Here is a 17,941-nt window from a genome sequence, read left to right as displayed (position 1 = left end):
TTGAACTCTATTGGGCTTTTTTGAGCAGACATTCATAGGTTTGCATTGTCAAAAGTTCAAAGTTCTTTCATAATCCCCGCCCAAAAGTCAAATGGAGAAGCGGACAAGTTCAGTGAGCAAAAGTATTTTTTTCTTCTTTTTAGGATTATTTCAAAGCGCTGTATCGAAGTGCATTGCGGGGGACGGTTGAATTAGATGACTCCTTGGGTTCTTCCCGACTTTACAATTCAAACCTCTAGCAGCTGTGCTTCCTTATTGCAATATTCTTTTCCAATAGACTAAAAAAGAAAGAAAGGAGATGATTGGGAGAAGACAGCTCTAAGCTGCCCCGCATATGGAGGTTTTGATAGAGCGGCGGTCGGAAGCCCGAATTGCACAAAAGCCTCTTTTCTGTTTGTACCTCTTTGGTCCAAAAAGCCCCCGGCATTCCTGCGTGGGCGGGGCGGATTCCTTCCGCCGGCGCGAGAGGGAGATGGGGCTGCTCAGCATCCTGAAGAAGATGAAGCAGAAGGAGCGGGAGCTGCGGCTGCTGATGCTGTATCCTTCCGCGCGGGGAAGAGGGGCGAAGGGAGAGGGGAAGGGGTGGCGGGGCCGGGCGAGGGTCCACGCGGGGCTTCGCATTCCTCCTCCACCTCCTTTTGTTCCGAGGCGTGGAGCAGGGCCAGGGCTGGGGACCAGGCAGCATTTCTAAGCTGCATCCTCAGGGTCTTCTGAACCTAAGTGGCAAAGGGCGCCTCTGTGCGTGTGCAGAGTGCCTTTGCCTCTCAGAGCCCGTGCAAGCCGAATCTGCGCGTCCACGCATCCCGCAGGGTATATGGCGAGAGCCAGCAGTTTCCTAGCAGACTGCATAGGAACACGGGAAGCTGCGTTATACCCAGTCAGACCATTGGCACATCTATCTCAGTACTGCCTACACTGGCTGGCAGCAGCGGCTCTCTAGAGTTCCAGGCCCTACCTGGAGGTGCCAGCAAGGACTAAACCTGGGATGTTTTGCATGCAAAGCACACTCTCTCTGCCACTGAGCAGCAGGCTTTCCCCTTGCTTAGAGGTTCCCTGAAGAAACCTGCAGGAAATTGAGGGAGTGCAGCAGGCCTCCTCCTCCTCCTCTCTTGCAATTGTGTCCCTTTAACTCACCTCCCTATGTCAGGGGCCTGGACAATGCTGGAAAGACTACGATCCTGAAGAAGTTCAATGGGGATGAGATCGACACCATCTCTCCCACCCTGGGCTTCAACATCAAGACCTTGGAGCACCGCGGGTGAGGGGCTCCATCCCGTCCCCTTTCCCCATAGCTGCCAAGGGGCTGCTGTGACAGGAGGAAGGGGCTCCTCTCTGCATTCCTCCCTCCCTTCCTCCTTCATTGCCCGCCTAGACCCCCCCCCATTTCCTCCACCCCTTTGTCACCTGCCTGTGGGTCTCCTCTTTGCAGGTTCAAGCTGAACATCTGGGACGTTGGGGGGCAGAAATCCCTGCGCTCCTACTGGCGGAACTACTTTGAGAGCACCGATGGCCTCATCTGGGTGGTGGACAGCGCTGACCGCCAGCGCCTAGATGACTGCAAGAGGGAACTCCAGAGCCTTCTGGTGGAGGAGGTAAGAGCCCAGGGGGGCTGGGAGTGCCTACCTGCTCTGCAGCAGAGGACAGAGTGGACCTTGCGCTCTGCCTGGCCTTGGCACTGCAAGGGTTAACCAGGCAGGGGGATTTGACGCTGGGTGGTAGGACACTTGCTTGGCATGCAAGAGCTCTCTGCTTCAGTCTCCAGGTGGAAACCCCTGCTTAAAATGCCTGTTTGTTACTGGGTCTGATTCAAGGTGCCCAAGTTGTTATTAGGCCCCAAATATCTGAAAGGTTGCCTCCTTCCCCACAGACCCTCTCGGGTGCTGATATTGGCAGAGGGGGGTCCCATTGGTAGCTCCTCAACCCCCAGAGCCTCAGTTGGGGGTGGCAGCCTAGAGGAGGGCCTTCTTTGTGGTGGCCCCTAAGCTGTGGAACTCCCTCCCTACAGAGGTGCGACTGCCACCTTCATTATACAGCTTTGGAGAATGCCGAAGACACATTTCTTTACTCTGGCCGTTGACACCTGAGGTGTATATTTTTAGGATACACCTTTTTCTTACGTTTGCAATCTGCTTTAAATTGTATTTAAGGTTGTGTTTTAATGTTGCGACCTGCTCAGGAATCTTAAGGTGAAGGGTAGGCCTGGGTGATACCTGGTTTTCAACATCACAATATATCACCAGCTAAACATCGGGATACTACCGATATATCACAATGTCTGAAATAAGGATGGAGCTATGGAGAAGCATTGGCTGGCTTCGCAGTTTTTCCCACATTGTGTTTTTTGCAGAACACACACACATATCATGATTCGTGATATATTGCCAGGTCAAAAGTTATGAAACCCAATATGACAATATGAACTTCAAACCGGTTTTGGACGTTATTTCGCCCAGCCCTAATGAAAGGTGGTTAATAAAATAATAACAGTAAAACTCTGGAGACCCACTTCCAGTGCTTTTTTTCCCTTAAAAAATGTTTAGGGGTACTCTCATTTTCCTACTCATATTGAAATACTGCCCCTCAATGAGGCCAAACTTAGATTCACAAAATGTTTAGGGGTATGCGTACCCCTGCATCCCTCCAGAAAAAAAAGCACTGCCCACTTCCTGTCATGGTGGGCCAATCTTCCCCAAGCCCTCCCATCAGCCCCAGTGATCACTGGGAGTTGTAGTCAAAAATGGCTGCCATAGACGATACTGGCTGGCTGGCCCACTGGCCTGACTTGGAGTAAGGCCCCTTCCTGTGTCCCTCTTTAAATCAGCCCTTTATTTAGAATCACGAGGACCATAGCTCACGGTAGGCAATGCATACTCTGCTTGCAGAAAGTCCCGGTACCACAAGGACTAGAATCTTAGTTTGTTTTTAGGGTCATAGGTCAGTGGCAGAGCACTTGCTTTGTACGCAGAAGGCCCCGGGTTCGTTTCCCACTGGCATCTCCCAAGAAGAACCCTGGAGAGCCTCTGCCAGCCAGTGTGGACCATACTGAGCTTGGTGGAACAATCGGACAACTTGGGATAAGCCTCCCTCCTTCCTAGGTCACATCTTTGTTTCTGTCTCAACAGCGCCTGGCGGGGGCCACCTTGCTCATCTTTGCCAACAAGCAGGACCTGCCTGGGGCCCTGAGCTCCAGCGCCATCCAGGAGGTGAGGATCACTAACAGTCCTGGCGAGAGCAGATGGGGCGGCTTTGGGTACCGGGCAAACCAAGGGTGGGAGGGTGTCTCTCATGGCTTTGAGGAAGTTAATTTCAGCTCAGTTTATTTGGCCAGCAGACCATAAACATCAGATATGGCCTAGCATTATCTAGACCAGGCATCCCCAACCTTCGGCCCTCCAGATGTTTTGGACTACAATTCCCATCATCCCTGACCACTGGTCCTGTTAGCTAGGGATAATGGGAGTTGTAGTCCCAAAACATCTGGAGGGCCGCAGGTTGGGGATGCCTGACCTAGACGACCACAGCATGGACACAACACAATTTTCACCCACACAAATTGTGCCTTTTAAAATAAGAGAGTAAAAGAAGCCATGATGAGTCAAGAATGCATAAAATTACGGACGACTGTATTTTTTGGAGTTGGAGGAGTCGGGAAGCACATCAGCCCTAGCCAGCGCAGGGCTGGTGGGAATTGTAGTCCCAAACATCTGGAAGAAGCCTGCTTTACGAAGGCTGTTCTGCGTGGTGTCTGGCCTGTAGCCTTTCTGGGTGCTACCCACCACCTCTGCAGTTGAGCCTGGTTTCAAGGCCCACTGCAGGCTTTCCCTTTGAGCTTCCCAGATGCGTGGCCCTCACCCCACCCCAATCTTTCTGCCTCTTTCCAGGCTCTCGATCTCGACAGCATCCACAGCCACCACTGGTGCATTCAAGGCTGCAGCGCCTACACTGGGGAGAACCTGCTTGTGGGTATCGATTGGCTGCTGGACGATATATCCAGCCGGATATTCACCGCAGACTGAGAGGAAGAAGGGGGAAACAGGCGCAAACACCTCCAGCTCACCTGCTTTGCGTGGCTTAATAACTTGGAACTGTTTTCCCCTGCTGGGCGTTTTAAGGGCCTTTCCTGGGCGCTGCCCTCATCGAGAAAGCTGCTCAGCTATGTTGGGCAAGAGTGGGGCGCCCCTCTTGTTTCTGTCCTAGGCCATGAGCCAGGCCCCGCCTGCGGAAGGACAATGAAGGTGTATGTTCGGGGTCTCCCCAACACCCCAGTTCTCTGTACGGGATCATATCATATTAAGAACATGCCAATAAAGCTGTTGTTGTGGCTCTCAGGACTGGCACAGTGGACAGGTTCCTAGGCCCCGGAGCAGCCTGACTGGTTGTCTTTGTCCCAGTATGGATGGCTGGGGATTCCTCTGCCTTGTGTGGGGACGGAAATCTCCTCAGGCTTGTGCTGGAGGAAATCTAACTGCCAAGGTTTTCTTCTCACTTGCTCCCTAGGCCACGGGTTGCCAGTGTGGTGCCCTCCAGACGTTCATTATTATTAATTTATTATCCAAAAAGCTCAAGGTGGCAAATTCACGGTTCTCCCTGTGCAACAACCCTGTGAGGAACCTTAAATATTTCCCCCCAAATACTAAAAAACAAATGCATAATTTTACCTCCACAAATGGCAAAGAGCAGTCCTCACAAAGATGTCAGGCAGAGCAAGAATAGATTGGTACTAGTAGCAGTAAGCTGGCTTTTCACCCTATGGGGAATCATAGAATCATAGAGTTGGAATAGACCACAAGGGCCATCGAGTCCAACCCCCTGCCAAGCAGGAAACACCATCAGAGCACTCCTGACATATGGTTGTCAAGCCTCTGCTTAAAGACCTCCAAAGAAGGAGACTCCACCACACTCCTTGGCAGCAAATTCCACTGTCGAACAGCTCTTACTGTCAGGAAGTTCTTCCTAATGTTTAGGTGGAATCTTCTTTCTTGTAGTTTGGATCCATTGCTCCATGTCCGCTTCTCTGGAGCAGCAGAAAACAACCTTTCTCCCTTCCTCTATATGACATCCTTTTATATATTTGAACATGGCTATCATATCACCCCTTAACCTCATCTTCTCCAGGCTAAACATGCCCAGCTCCCTTAGCCGTTCCTCATAAGGCATCGTTTCCAGGCCTTTGACCATTTTGGTTGCCCTCCTCTGGACACGTTCCAGTTTGTCAGTGTCCTTCTTGAACTGGACACAGTACTCCAGGTGAGGTCTGACCAGAGCAGAATACAGTGGCACTATTACTTCCCTTGATCTAGATGCTATACTCCTATTGATGCAGCCCAGAATTGCATTGGCTTTTTTAGCTGCCGCGTCACACTGTTGGCTCATGTCAAGTTTGTGGTCAACCAAGACTCCTAGATCCTTTTAACATGTACTGCTCTCAAGCCAGGTGCGAGTTGCCAAAGACTGTTGTGAGCTTTCCCCCCTCAACCTGAAACCACTGCTGCACCCTGGAACATTTTCTAACAACAGCAGCAAAAATGTTTGCAAACTATCAGACTTAGTGCGGCAGCTTACATTTTCCTGCCTACGGACATCAGGCAAGCGTGCGTCTTCACTGTCCTCCTTTTGGGTGCAGGCTGAAAACGTTTTAATTTAGGCAAGCCTATCTCAGATTCTCCCACCTTTGCCCACACCCTACTCCCTGTTTTAGGGGCCAATCCAGATATCTAGATGCTGACATGTTGCTTTGGATTATTTTTAAGAGTATTAAACACTATTATTGATAATTTTAATATTTATTGTATACAGTTTATAGAGGTTTACTACGAGTGGTATATAACATCTTGTTAAATAGCAAGTAAATAAGAATAAGAGAGTAAATGACAGGGCAGGAACAAGGGAGGTGAATGTGAGGAGAGAGGGATGGTCTGGAAATCCAGGGGAATGACAAAAAATGCAAAGGAAAGAATCGGGGGGACACACACACACACCTCTGCTAGCCCATATTTCATTGGTGATACTATTTGTCTAAGAGGAAGAAAAAGTAATTTTAATATTCAAATTTTTGCAGGAAAAAAATCCCCGCTCCTCTATTTCTCATTAAAGAAGCAACTTAAGCTGGTCCTCCTTAAACCTCAGGCGCCTCAGCCTCCTGCAAACTTGGTCCCCTTGGAAGACAGATGGAGCTTCCTTCTCGCAGGATTGACTGCCCACTCCAGGCTTACTATGCAAAACGTGTCCAGCATAAACTCTGCAGGCCCAGTGAGCCCCACCCTATTCTGCTCCCTTAGTCTTGCAGCAGGACGCAATGCGCGTCGGGCACTTTGCAGAGGAGCCCTGACGCGTGCTGTCCCGGCTTGCACTTGGAAGACGCTCCCTCGTCCCTGGAGTATTAGGCAATGGGAGCGGCCAACGGGCCGCGCATGCGCACTGCGGGGGGGGGGAGTCCGGGCGCCAGAGCAAAAGGAGGGCAGGAGCCGCCCAGCCCGGCGGTCCTGGATTTAAAGGGGCCGCAGCGCCCGGAGGGGCGGCAGGATGTCCCGCCGGGTGAAGGAAGAGTACCAGCGGCACTACACGGTGACCGAGCACCGCAGCCACCCCAAGGGCTACACCGAGTACAAAGTGACTGCCAAGGTGAGGAAGCGGCTGCTGCAGGGAAGGGGAGACGCCGTACCTGGGGAGCCGCCTAGATGCTCACCGCCTAGATGAATCCGCTGCACCTGTTCGCTGGACGTCGAGCCTCTGTGCATGTGCAGAGTGCAAGCTCAGCGCGGGCAAAGGGGCGGTGGCTTCCAGCTTAGGGTGGGCTTGCTCTCCTTGCAGAGGGCTTCTGGTTCTCCCTTCTTGCTTTTACCTGGAAGTAAACCCAACTGAGCTCAGTGGGGCTTACGTCTGAGTAGACACACAGGAAGGGCCGTAGCGCGGTGAAAAAGCGGCCGCCTTGCAAGCAGAGCATCCCAGGTTCGATCTCCAGGTAGGTCTGGGAGAGAGCCCTGCCTGCTGGCCTGAAATCCCAAAGAGCTGCTGCTGCTGCTGCTGCTGCTGCTGCTGCTGCTGCCAGTCAGCGTCGGCAGTACTGAGTTGGTCTGACTTGGTATAAGGTAGCACTATTGCAGGCTACATGGCTGCAATCCTGCATGCATCCCTGTAAGTTTCATTGAACTCTTGAGTACATCCCGCTAGGATAACAGCTCCCATTCTCTCTCCTTAACCTGGAAATAATGACAGCCTTCTGGCCCAGAGTGGGCCTCAGCTCTGGTATTTGTGCCCACACCCTGCTCTCTGCTCTGCCCTTGGGGGTTCAGCTGTGTCTCACGAATGGCAGAGATCTCTGGATACTGGAGACCCCTAAAACAGGGAGTAGGGGGGTCTGTTGGGAGAACCTGAGAAGAGCTTTCTGGATCAGGCCATGGTGGGCCCATCTAGTCCAGCATCCTGTTCTCACAGTGGCCAACCAGTTGCCCCAAAGAGAAACCTGCAAGCAGGATTCAAGCCTCTTATTCCTTGACTGCTAAGCTTACTCAGGAGTCTTGGGTGAGGTACCTTATCAGAAGATTTTTGAAAGTCCCAAATACACTATGTCAAATACAGATGAATCGAGATGCTTGTTGTCCCTTTCAAAGAACTCCCAATAGGTGTGTGAAACAGATCTTCAGCGAGGCTTTTTCTTCCCTATATGCCTGGTTTGTTTATCTTTTAAAAATACTTCCTGCCAGTTTTCTGGAGAGCATAGAGATCATAGTGCACACTCCACCCCAAGGAAGATGCCCCAAGGAAACCCCACCTTCCTTGGTGCAGGAGGAAAAGAACGTGCCCCCTCCAACACACACACACACACACACACACACACGTACCCCTTGCTGGCTGCAAATCCCTTTCTCATGCTCAAAATCTCACTTTTTGTCCCCTTTCCAGTTTGTCTCAAAGGTGAACCCAGAAGATGTCAAGGAGGTAGGTCCCTGCTGGGTGACCCAGGCAGGGTGGGAGGGTGGGCCTTGCCAGCCACTTCAGAAATGTTACCCATTTTGTTTCTACCCTGTCATGCCTCCAAGGAGCTCAAGACAAAGTTTCACAAAGCAGATGGTACCCGGGGGCAATGGGATTACCTAGGGTGATTCTGGGACGCCGGAGTGCTGGTGGTGCACATACCTCCCAGACTTGGGTCAGGTTCCTCGGTTCTGTTGAGATAATTAAACAAAAGTGGTGTTTAACTGGATTTCGAACAAATGTGAATTAACGGTTGCCGTTTGGGATTTTGTCCTCAGTGGGTCATGCAAAGTGCTATTCTGAGCAGTGCTTTCTGATAGATAGGGTAGGGAGCACCGGGGAGGAGTTTGTGGGACCCATAAGGTTTGGGAACTACTGGTGTGAAGAAGAAGAGTTTGGATTTGATATCCCGCTTTATCACTACCCGAAAGAGTCTCAAAGCAGAGTGGCTAACATTCTCCTTTCCCTTCCTCCCCCACAACAAACACTCTGTGAGGTGAGTGGGGCTGAGAGACTTCAGAGAAGTGTGACTAGCCCAAGGTCACCCAGCAGCTGCATGTGGAGGAGCGGAGACCCGAACCCAGATTACGAGTCTACTGCTCCTAACCACTACACCACACTGGCTCTCTGTGGGCAGTACTGTGTGGGCAGTATTTAGCTGCAGTAGGTGGGCCATTGGTCTGACTCTGAAGCAGCTTCGTAGATCTTCCACAGGAGAGAGGGGACTCCAAGCACGGTCCTCATGCCTCTTCCTTCCTACAGATCGTGGTCTGGAAACGGTACAGTGACTTCAAGAAGCTGCACGGGGACCTGGCGTACACGCATCGCAACCTCTTCCGTCGACTGGAGGATTTCCCCCCCTTCCCCAAGGCTCACGTCTTTGGTGAGGGTCTCCGGCTGGGTGGGAGATGGGCAGCTGCTGGGTCGAGCCAAAAGAGGGGCACATCTGATCTGACATCCCATCCCCATGGGGGTCAGCCAGACGCCCCTTCTGGGAAGCCCCTGAGCAGGAGCCAAGCAAAATATGGAATTGGAAACATGGAATTGGAAGGCACCCCACCCCCGCAGTGTCATCTTGTCCAGCTCTCTGCAATGCAGGAATCCCAGCTAAAGAATCTCTGACAAATAGCTGCCCGACCTCACTTTAAAAACCTCCATTGAAGGAGAAGTCACCACTTTCAGAGGGCGTCCCTTCCACTGTCAAAACAGCTCCTACCCTCGGAAAGTTCTTCCTAATGTTTAATTTAGCCGGGGTATCTTTTTTCTTGCCATTTTAATCCATTGGTTCAAGTCCTCCGCTCTGGCGAAGCAGAAAACAAGCTTGCTCCATCTTCCAAGTGCCAGCCCTTCAGATATTTGAAGGTGGCTAAACGGCTGTAACATGGAAGCTTTCTTCCCGCTGCTCCAGAGGCTAAAATAATAATGATGAGGATAATAATAAATTACTTGTACCTTACCCTTCTGGGTTGCCCCAGTCTAGGACCTGAACTTGTGATTCCCAGTAATCTGTTTTTAAAAACCATTTAAATTGGGGGGGGGGGCAATCACAATATCTTGTGGTAGCAAATTCCATAGCTAAATTATGTGAAGGTGTGCCTCATTTTGCCTGCCTCCAATCTCCCATCGTTCAGCCCCACCAGATTCCATTTTTGAGGGTCTGCAGCTGAAAGTTTTGGGTTCTGGTGAATTTTTGCTAGGCCGGAAAAACGGAGGCCTCTTGTGGATTGCTTCAGGGTCGTTGTAGCTAGTACACAAGAGCGGAGTGTGTGTGTGTGTGTGTGTGTGTGTGTGTGTGTGTGCGTGTGTGTTCTCTGATCCCCTCACACACGATTTGAATCTGTTCCTCTTCTTTGCAGGCCGATTTGAGCCTGAGGTGATTGAGGAGCGGCGGAAAGCGGCTGAGGTCATGCTACGCTTCACTGTGGACATCCCAGCCTTGAACAACAGCCCTCAGCTGAAGGAGTTCTTTCGGGTATTTTTGGCTGGGCAGGTTTTATTTATTTACTGCATCTATTTATTTATATCCCACCTTTTTCTCTAAAGGTGCTTCAGGTTGGGGGCCATCCCTGCCTCCTGTGGGAGGGAGTTCCGTAGTTTAACTCTGTGCTGTGTGAATAAGGAAACACATAGTTTATGGGCCCACCAAGACATCCCCCCCACACACCCCACAGCAATTTCCAAGTGGTCTCCCTGCCCACTGCCACTACCATTCCAAAAATGCTAAAACCATCTTTGGAGTTGTGTTCCTGGGTCCCTCCTTGGTTGCAAAAGTGGCACTGGGTCCTTGTCTGAAGTTTTGCCCTGGTCCTCAAATAAAGGAACCCCACCCCACCCCCCGCCCAGCCGACATTTGGACCCACTCTCTGCTGCTTCTGTCTTGCAGAGTGGGGAGGGGAGGAGACCTCTGGAGACCCGCGACCTGCCCTCTCTGCCTCCCCCTCTGATCCCAGTGCCGCCATCCTCGGAAGGAGTGGAGCCAGCGGAGGATGCTCTGGGATCTGTGGATGAGCAGCTGCTCCTGGACTCCAAACAGGGAGGCCTGGATTTGGAGCAGCAGAACCCTGGTGTTACTCCGGAGGCAGCGAGCGAGGAGTGTGGTGCCCTGCAGCCACGAACGGAGGAGGAAGGTACAGTCTTCCAGAGCTTTGGGCATAAAACGAGACAAGTTGTGGATCTAGTTTGTGTTCTGTTTTCCTCATGGGGAGAAAGGCACTCTGCACATGCTCAGGCATGGTCTTTAATTTTTTTCCTTACTTGAGCAGAGACCATGATAAGGGTATTTTTGGAGAAGAGATGGGTAGGACAACTAGGAGACATTTTTTCTTCTTTTCCCGTCCCTTCTCCCTCTCCTCACCCCCACAGGGAGCAGTGGGGGCCCTTGCAATGATGGGGTGCTGGTGGATTTAAAACAGCTGAACCTATTAACAGCCTGAGGGCCACAACCTTATGTAGATAACCTTCCAGGGGCCACATTTCAACGGTGGCAAAAGTGGGTCTGGCTGGAGATTTGGATAAGATTTTTAACACTGCTCATTTGGGTAAGGAAGGCAGGGGGTGTGTGGCCCTGGTGGTCCTCCTCGACCTCTCAGTGGCTTTTGACACCACTGGTGTCCTTCTGGAGTGACCTGGGCAGGTGGGAGATGGATGGTGCTGCCTTGCAGAGAGGTTCTGTCCCTACCTACAGGGCCACTGCCAGAAAGTAGGAGAGGGTTACCCAGCTCCATGGCCTGTCTCCCACACTATTTAACACCTGTATGAAACCCTTGGGAGCTGTCACCCGGGGACTGGGAGCAGGTATGCTGGTTGCAAACACCTGTATCTCTCCATACCATCAGAAGGAGGAGAGGCTGGGCAGGTGTCTGCTGGCAGTGATGGACAGCTTGGGGACCAATAAACCGAGGCTGAAACCTGTAAGGATGGAAGTGTGGTGGCTGGGCGGTTCCAGTGTCCAGGAATTAGGTGTATTTCCTGGGAGGGGTTGCACTCCCCCTGAAGGGCCAGGTTGGTTGCCCGGGGGATACTCCTAGATTCCAAATTGTCCCTGGACTCCCAAGTGGCTTTTGCAACCAGGAGTGCCTATACCTGTCAAGGTTTCGGGAAAGCTATTCCTCCCCCTGTTGCAGCAAGAGCAGAGAAAACAAAGGTAGAGCCCTTTTTCATGAGTTTTACAATCATAATACAGTGGTACCTCGGGTTACATGCGCTTCAGGTTACATACGCTTCAGGTTACAGGCTCCACTAACCCAGAAATAGTACCTTGGGTTAAGAAATTTGCTTCAGGATGAGAACAGAAATTGTTCTCCAGCGACGTGGCAGCAGCAGGAGGCCCCATTAGCTAAGGTGGTGCTTCAGGTTAAGAACAGTTTCAGGTTAAGAATGGACCTCCAGAATGAATTAAGTACTTAACCCGAGGTACCACTGTAAAAAGGTAAAGGGACCCCTGACCATTAGGTCCAGTCGTGGCAGACTCTGGGGTTGCAGCGCTCATCTTGCTTTATTAGCTGAGGGAGCCGGCATACAGCTTCCGGGTCATGTGGCCAGCATGACTAAGCCGCTTCTGGCGAACCAGAGCAGCACATGAAAATGGCGTTTACCTTCCCACCGGAGCGGTACCTATTTATCTACTTGCACTTTGACGTGCTTTCGAACTGCTAGGTTGGCAGGAGCAGGGACTGAGCAACGGGAGCTCACCTCGTCGCGGGTATTCAAAGCGCCGACCTTCTGATTGGCAAGTCCTAGGCTCTGTGGTTTAACCCACAGCGCCACCTGCATCCCATGGTACCACTGTAGTGAGAGACAAAAGAACGCAGCAAGCCTTAATAATGGCGTTGCTCCAAACTGGGCTCCTCCTCCCTCCTTCCTAGCAACAGCATCTCCCTTTACGGTGGCCGCTTGTGGTCAAACGTCTTTGATTCCTTTGTTCCTGCCCGCTGAGTTCTGGGAGAAGGGGGATCAGAAATACCCTCCGATGACAATGTGTCACTTGGCTGCCCTGCCACAATTCCCACCCCCCTTCTTCTAGCCCTTCCCAACTCTTCTGTTCATCTGAGCTGTGACTTTCCACAAACTCCTGCTATAAATCGATTCTACATCCCTCTTATTCTGCAGCGTCATAAAGGGGGTGGGTGGGGGGAATGATCCATCTCGCCCTCTTGAGTCCAATCCCTGACGATGCCCAGCTGAGCCAGATTTGTGGCCAGTCCTAGATCAGGACATCCTGGCCCCAGTTGTCCGCACTCTAGTGACCTCCTGCCTGGACTGCTGTAACGCAGCCTATATGGGATTTATCTCAGCAGTTTCCAGACTGGATGTGAGCCGCCGCAGGCTGTACCTTTTATGGTGTTCACCTCCCAAAGGAGGCCTCGGCTAAGGCTTAGCTTGTAAGGACTCATGAAGGCGAGTCGTTACAATGACAAATGGGGAGGGGGGGCTTATGCCTCTTGGAACTGGATAGGAGGGGAAACAATCTGACCTCTGACTGGCGCATTTTCTCTGTGCACCTGTGGAAGATCCTAAAGGCCCTGCGCACGTCCAGAGCGCACCGTTCCTTCCCCCAGTCTGGCCAGGACCACCTCTGTAGCCCATTTGAGTCCGAGTGCTGAGTGGGCCATTGCAAAGCCTTGTCACTCTAGGCCGTGGGTAGGCAAACTAAGGCCCGGGGGCTGGATCCGGCCCAATCACCTTCTAAATCAGGAATCAGTGTGTTTTTACATGAGTAGAATGTGTCCTTTTATTTAAAATACATCTCTGGGTTATTTGTGGGGCCTGCCTAGTGTTTTTACATGAGTAGAATGTGTGCTTTTATTTAAAATGCATCTCTGGGTTATTTGTGGGGCATAGGAATTGGTTCTTTTAAATATATATAGTCCGGCCCCCCACAAGGTCTGATGGACAGGGGACTGGCCCCCTGCTGAAAACGTTTGCTGACCCCTGCTCTAGGCGTTTTCTGGATTGGGGTTATCAATGCCTTGCACTGATCAGTGTCCCCTCCACAGGGAGGCCCTCCTCACCCGAGAAGTGTGACGATGAGGCCTTGGATGCTCTCTTTGCCTTTGGCGGCGATGAAGAGGAGGAGGAAGGCGAGAAGGGTCTGGGGTCGCCCTCCCGCGGCCCCTTGTCGCTCCAGGAGTTAGCCCTGTTTGATCCCTTCTCAAAGGAAGGTAGGTGGGCTCAAACGCCAAGCGGCGGAGAGGGGGCCCCTGGACCATGTAGGATATAGGTAGCCAAGTTGCAGGGTCCCGCCCCACTTCTGAACACTGATCCGGTTCCAGGAAGATGACCAGCAAGCAATTTGCATTGTTGAGATTTTTAGTTTTTCTGTACTGTTGCCACGATACTCAGCAGTGGGAAGTATTCTGGATGGAGCAAGTACATGGCTTGCAGGGTACTCCTGGTTACATCTTAGGGGCCAAATCATCCTCCTTGGTTTGCTAGCTATGGCCGTTCCTGGTCAGGTATAGCCTGACCACTGTATGTGAAGCTGGACTACTGCAATGTGCTTTGTGTGGGGCTGCCCTTGGGCCTGGTTCGAAAGCTCCAGCTGGTGCAGAATGCAGCAACTAGACTGCTGATGGGAGCATCTGACCAAGAACATGTGACAGCCTTGTTAAAACAGCTGAGCCAGGTTCAAGGCCCTTTCATTAATTTACAAAACAACTTTGGTCCAGGGTACTGCAGGGACCACTTGGACCCTTATATCCCAGTTTGGCCACTGAGGTCATCTGCAGGAGTGTCGCTGGTTATTCCCAGAGCTGCAAGGCTCATTTGACAACAAGAAGAACCTGAGCCTTCAGTGTTGTTGGCCCGGTCCTGTGAAACTCCCTTCCACTACAGATTCAGCAGGCGCCTTTTGTGCCAACTTTTAAATGCCTGCTGGAGACTTTTCTATTCCACTGTATCTGTGTAGGCCAGGGGTCTGCAACCCGCGGCTCTGGAGCCGCATGTGGCTCTTTTACATCTTTGCCGCGGCTCTGGGGCGGATACTAGCGAGGGGAGGAGGCGCATTGTGCGCCCCGACACTCCTCACTGTGGCGGGCGCTGTACTGGCTGTGACGTCGCATGGGGGCGGTGCGTGCGTTAGTCACGCACCGTCCCGACGTCACCTTCCCGCCCGCTGTTAGATCGCGGCTCCGGAGATATATTTGTTTTAAATGTCGCAATGGTTTTGCGGCTCCCAGTTGTTGTTTTTTCTTCGGAAACGGGTCCAAGTGGCTCTTTTTGTCTTAAAGGTTGCAGACCCCTGGTGTAGGCAGTTAAAAATGCATCGTTCTGCAACGGTTCATTGAGATCTGTTTTTAACTTTTTAATAGTTTCATTGTACGGTTTTATTGCCGTAAGCCAGGCATGTCCAAGGTTTTGGGGTCCTAATCCGGCCCGCTGGCTGGTTTAATCCGGCCCCAGGGGTAAAATCCTTTAAAAAAACCCTCAACAACTTCAACCCTAAAAAAAGTTTGGACACCACTGCCGCAAGCCGTTGTGATTTTCTTTTCTCTTTTTTCAAAAGCTGCAGTGGTGTGCAAATGTTAATAGATAAATAACATTTTTCTTTGTTCTGTCCAGACCCCGGTGCAGCCAGCCTCTCCCACGAGGAAGAGCTGGCTGCTCTCGCTGCCTCAGGACATGGACCAGCGCTTTCTGCCCCCAGCGCAGGAGCGGGCCAGGTAGCCCAGGAAGGAGCTGCTGCGTCGGACCCAGGCAGTTACCTGCCGTTGGCCACAGAGCGCATCAGGCAGGCCTTGGAGAGTGAAGCTGCCAAGGACTACAAGGAGGCTTTCTGTGGCTACCGCAGCGGCGTTGACCTCTTGCTGCAGGGACTGCAAGGTAGCGGGCGATGCCTGGTCCCCAAACTATATTCCAGCTCCTCTCCCCCTGGACACCTGGCTTTTCCCCATGTGGAGGGCCTGGGAATTGGTCTCCAAGAGTCAGAGCCACAAGTCCATGTGGCTTCTAGGAAGTCAGCCCATTTCAACTCGCTGAGGCTTGCTTCCAAGTAAACGTGGCTGTAAACTTTGCCTTTTCAAGGTCTCTGAGGGCATCCTGCCTGCCCCCCCTCACTTTAATCTCCTTTATTTATTTCAAAAGATTTATATACTGGTTGATTGCAAGAAAAAACCTCAAAAATAAGGGAGGGAAATGGTTTCATAATTTTTGACCTGCCAATTTATCGTGAATCACGACGTGTGGGCGCGCAATGCAAATATCACAATGCGGTAAAAACACGTGGAGCCCGTCCAATGCCTCTACATAGCTCCAAGCTTATTTCAGACATCGTGATATATCAGTATATTGCGATGCTTAGCTGGCGATATATCGCAATGATGAAAACCAGATGTTGCCCAGCCCTAGTCATCACTGCCTGCTGCAGACGTGAGTTCCAGAGGTTTGACTATGTACTTAATTTCATCTGTCCTGTTACTCGTCTTTGTTGGGCTTTGGGCATGCAAGGCAGATTCCTCTAACCGCTAAGCCACTGCCCTCCCACCCTTTTGTTGCCAGGAGGGTTGTAGCAATCAGCCAAGACCCGCTCCTCCCTTCTTTCAGGGGACCCCGACGCAGCCCGGAGGGAGGCCGTGAAGAAGAAGACAGCAGAGTACCTCCAGAGGGCCGAGGAAATCTTCCAGCTGCACCTGAAGCATCTACAGCTGTGAGTGGGGCTTCCGAACCCCCCACTCCACCCGCAGTGGCCGTGCGTCAGCTTGGGAGCAGAATGGCCGTTTGCTTCCACAGCCCCACTCTGGCATAAGCTGCCCGGAACAGATCCAGCCCCTTGACTTCACCCGAACCCTGCCTCACTTTTGTTGGGAACTCAGGCCGCACTGTAAAAACAATACATGTTTGTAAATCTCCTTTCCACCCGTGTGTCTTGGTTTATTCCCACTGCGCCTGGACGAACGTAGAACATGCTGGATCAGGCCGAGGGCCTCCCTTGTCCATCATTCTTTTCTCACAGTGGCCAACCTGGTGACTCTTCTAGGAAACCTCCATCAAACTCAGGAACTGAGCCAGTGTGGTGCAGTGGTTAAGAGCGGTAGACTCGTAATCTGGTGAACCGGGTTCGCTTCCCCGCTCCTCCACATGCAACTGCTGGGTGACCTAGGGCCAGTCACACTTCTCTGAAGTCTCTCAGCCCCACTCACCTCACAGAGTGTTTGTTGTGGGGGAGGAAGGGAAAGGAGAATGTTAGCCGCTTTGAGACTCCTTAGGGTAGTGATAAAGCAGGATATCAAATCCAAATCCAAACTGCATGTGTGAGTTTGGGGGGGAAGAGAAAACAACCCATGCAGGCAGCAGCTTATAAATTACAGCAGTAAGATTTGTTCCAACAAAATTTGATCCCCCGGGAGCTTTCCATGTTTTAAAACTTGCTTCTCCATAAATAAAACTTTTCCTTGTCATTTTCACAGGCTTATACAGGGCGAGTCCTTTAAAAGAGGCCCTGTGGATACAGAGTACACATGTTCCACGGGGCCTCTTTTAAAAGACTCACCCTGTACAAAACTTGCTTCTCCAATAAATTATAGAGATTTCCGGTATTTATCTGTTTCACATCGTTCGCTTTTTCAGTTATGCATCCTTTTTCTGTCGGCAACTGACCAAGCCTCCCTACTGACGCCCAAACAGTTGGTTTTTATTGCAAACAATGTCATTGGAACAAATCTTATTGCAGTGATTTATAAGCTGTGGGACGCGGGTGGTGCTGTGGGTTAAAGCACAGAGCCTAGGACTTGCCGATCAGAAGGTCAGCGGTTCGAATCCCCACAACAGGGTGAGCTCCCGTTGCTCGGTCCCTGCTCCTGCCAACCTAGCAGTTCGAAAGCACGTCAAAGTGCAAGTAGATAAATAGGTACCGCTCCAGCGGGAAGGTAAACGGCGTTTCCGTGCGCTGCTCTGGTTCGCCAGAAGCGGCTTAGTCATGCTGGCCACATGACCCAGAAGCTGTACGCCGGCTCCCTCAGCCAATAAAGCGAGATGAGCGCCGCAACCCCCGAGTCGGCCACGACTGGACCTAATAGTCAGGGGTCCCTTTACCTTTATAAGCTATTGCCTGCACGGGTCTTTTTTTTTTTTTTTTTTTTTGAGGAAACCTGCAAGCAGGACTTGAGCACCAGAGCCCTCTCCCCTCCCGGAGCCAGAACAGAGCCATCCTGGCTAGTAGCCATCAATAGCCTTTTCCTCCATGAATCTGTCTCATCTTCCTTTAAAGCCATCCAAGTTGGTAGCTATCACTGCCTCCTATACGTCAGATATGTGCTGCATGAGTAAGTTCTTTTTTTTAATCTGCCCTGAAGCCTGAATCTGCCCAGGAACTCGGTCAACTTTTGGTTCTCTTCCCACCTAGGGAACTTTAATACAAGAGAGGAGAAAGTGCATTTTAACTATTTTGCATTTTGTAAAACGCACAGCTGAAATTGGGGGAAGGGGCCCTTGTGTTCCAGGGCCCAGCCTGTTCCTGCGATTGCCATCTGTT

General features: G+C 51.5%; 2 protein-coding genes across 2 annotated transcripts; both read left to right on the top strand.

Annotated features, from left to right (window-relative positions):
* The first annotated feature begins 377 nt into the window (after positions 1 to 377).
* ARL2 (ARF like GTPase 2) lies at positions 378 to 4,328 on the top strand. Its single transcript, XM_028710510.2, has 5 exons — positions 378 to 537; positions 1,148 to 1,258; positions 1,430 to 1,592; positions 3,123 to 3,203; positions 3,882 to 4,328. The coding sequence occupies exons 1-5, from the start codon at positions 473 to 475 to the stop codon at positions 4,014 to 4,016; spliced, it is 555 nt and encodes a 184-aa protein (XP_028566343.2). The 5' UTR covers positions 378 to 472; the 3' UTR covers positions 4,017 to 4,328.
* Positions 4,329 to 6,412: 2,084 nt separating this feature from the next.
* SNX15 (sorting nexin 15) lies at positions 6,413 to 16,319 on the top strand. The gene is made up of 8 exons (XM_028710545.2): positions 6,413 to 6,621; positions 7,903 to 7,938; positions 8,737 to 8,857; positions 9,831 to 9,946; positions 10,358 to 10,601; positions 13,470 to 13,634; positions 15,034 to 15,294; positions 16,015 to 16,319. Exons 1-8 carry the CDS (start codon positions 6,523 to 6,525, stop codon positions 16,119 to 16,121), a joined length of 1,149 nt encoding a protein of 382 aa, XP_028566378.2. The 5' UTR covers positions 6,413 to 6,522; the 3' UTR covers positions 16,122 to 16,319.
* Positions 16,320 to 17,941: the final 1,622 nt, after the last annotated feature.

This window comes from Podarcis muralis, chromosome 16, assembly GCF_964188315.1.
Source record: "Podarcis muralis chromosome 16, rPodMur119.hap1.1, whole genome shotgun sequence".
Taxonomy (NCBI): Eukaryota; Metazoa; Chordata; class Lepidosauria; order Squamata; family Lacertidae; genus Podarcis; species Podarcis muralis.
The sequence above is the reverse complement of the archived record's forward strand: the minus strand, read 5'-3'. Positions and strand labels throughout refer to the sequence as shown.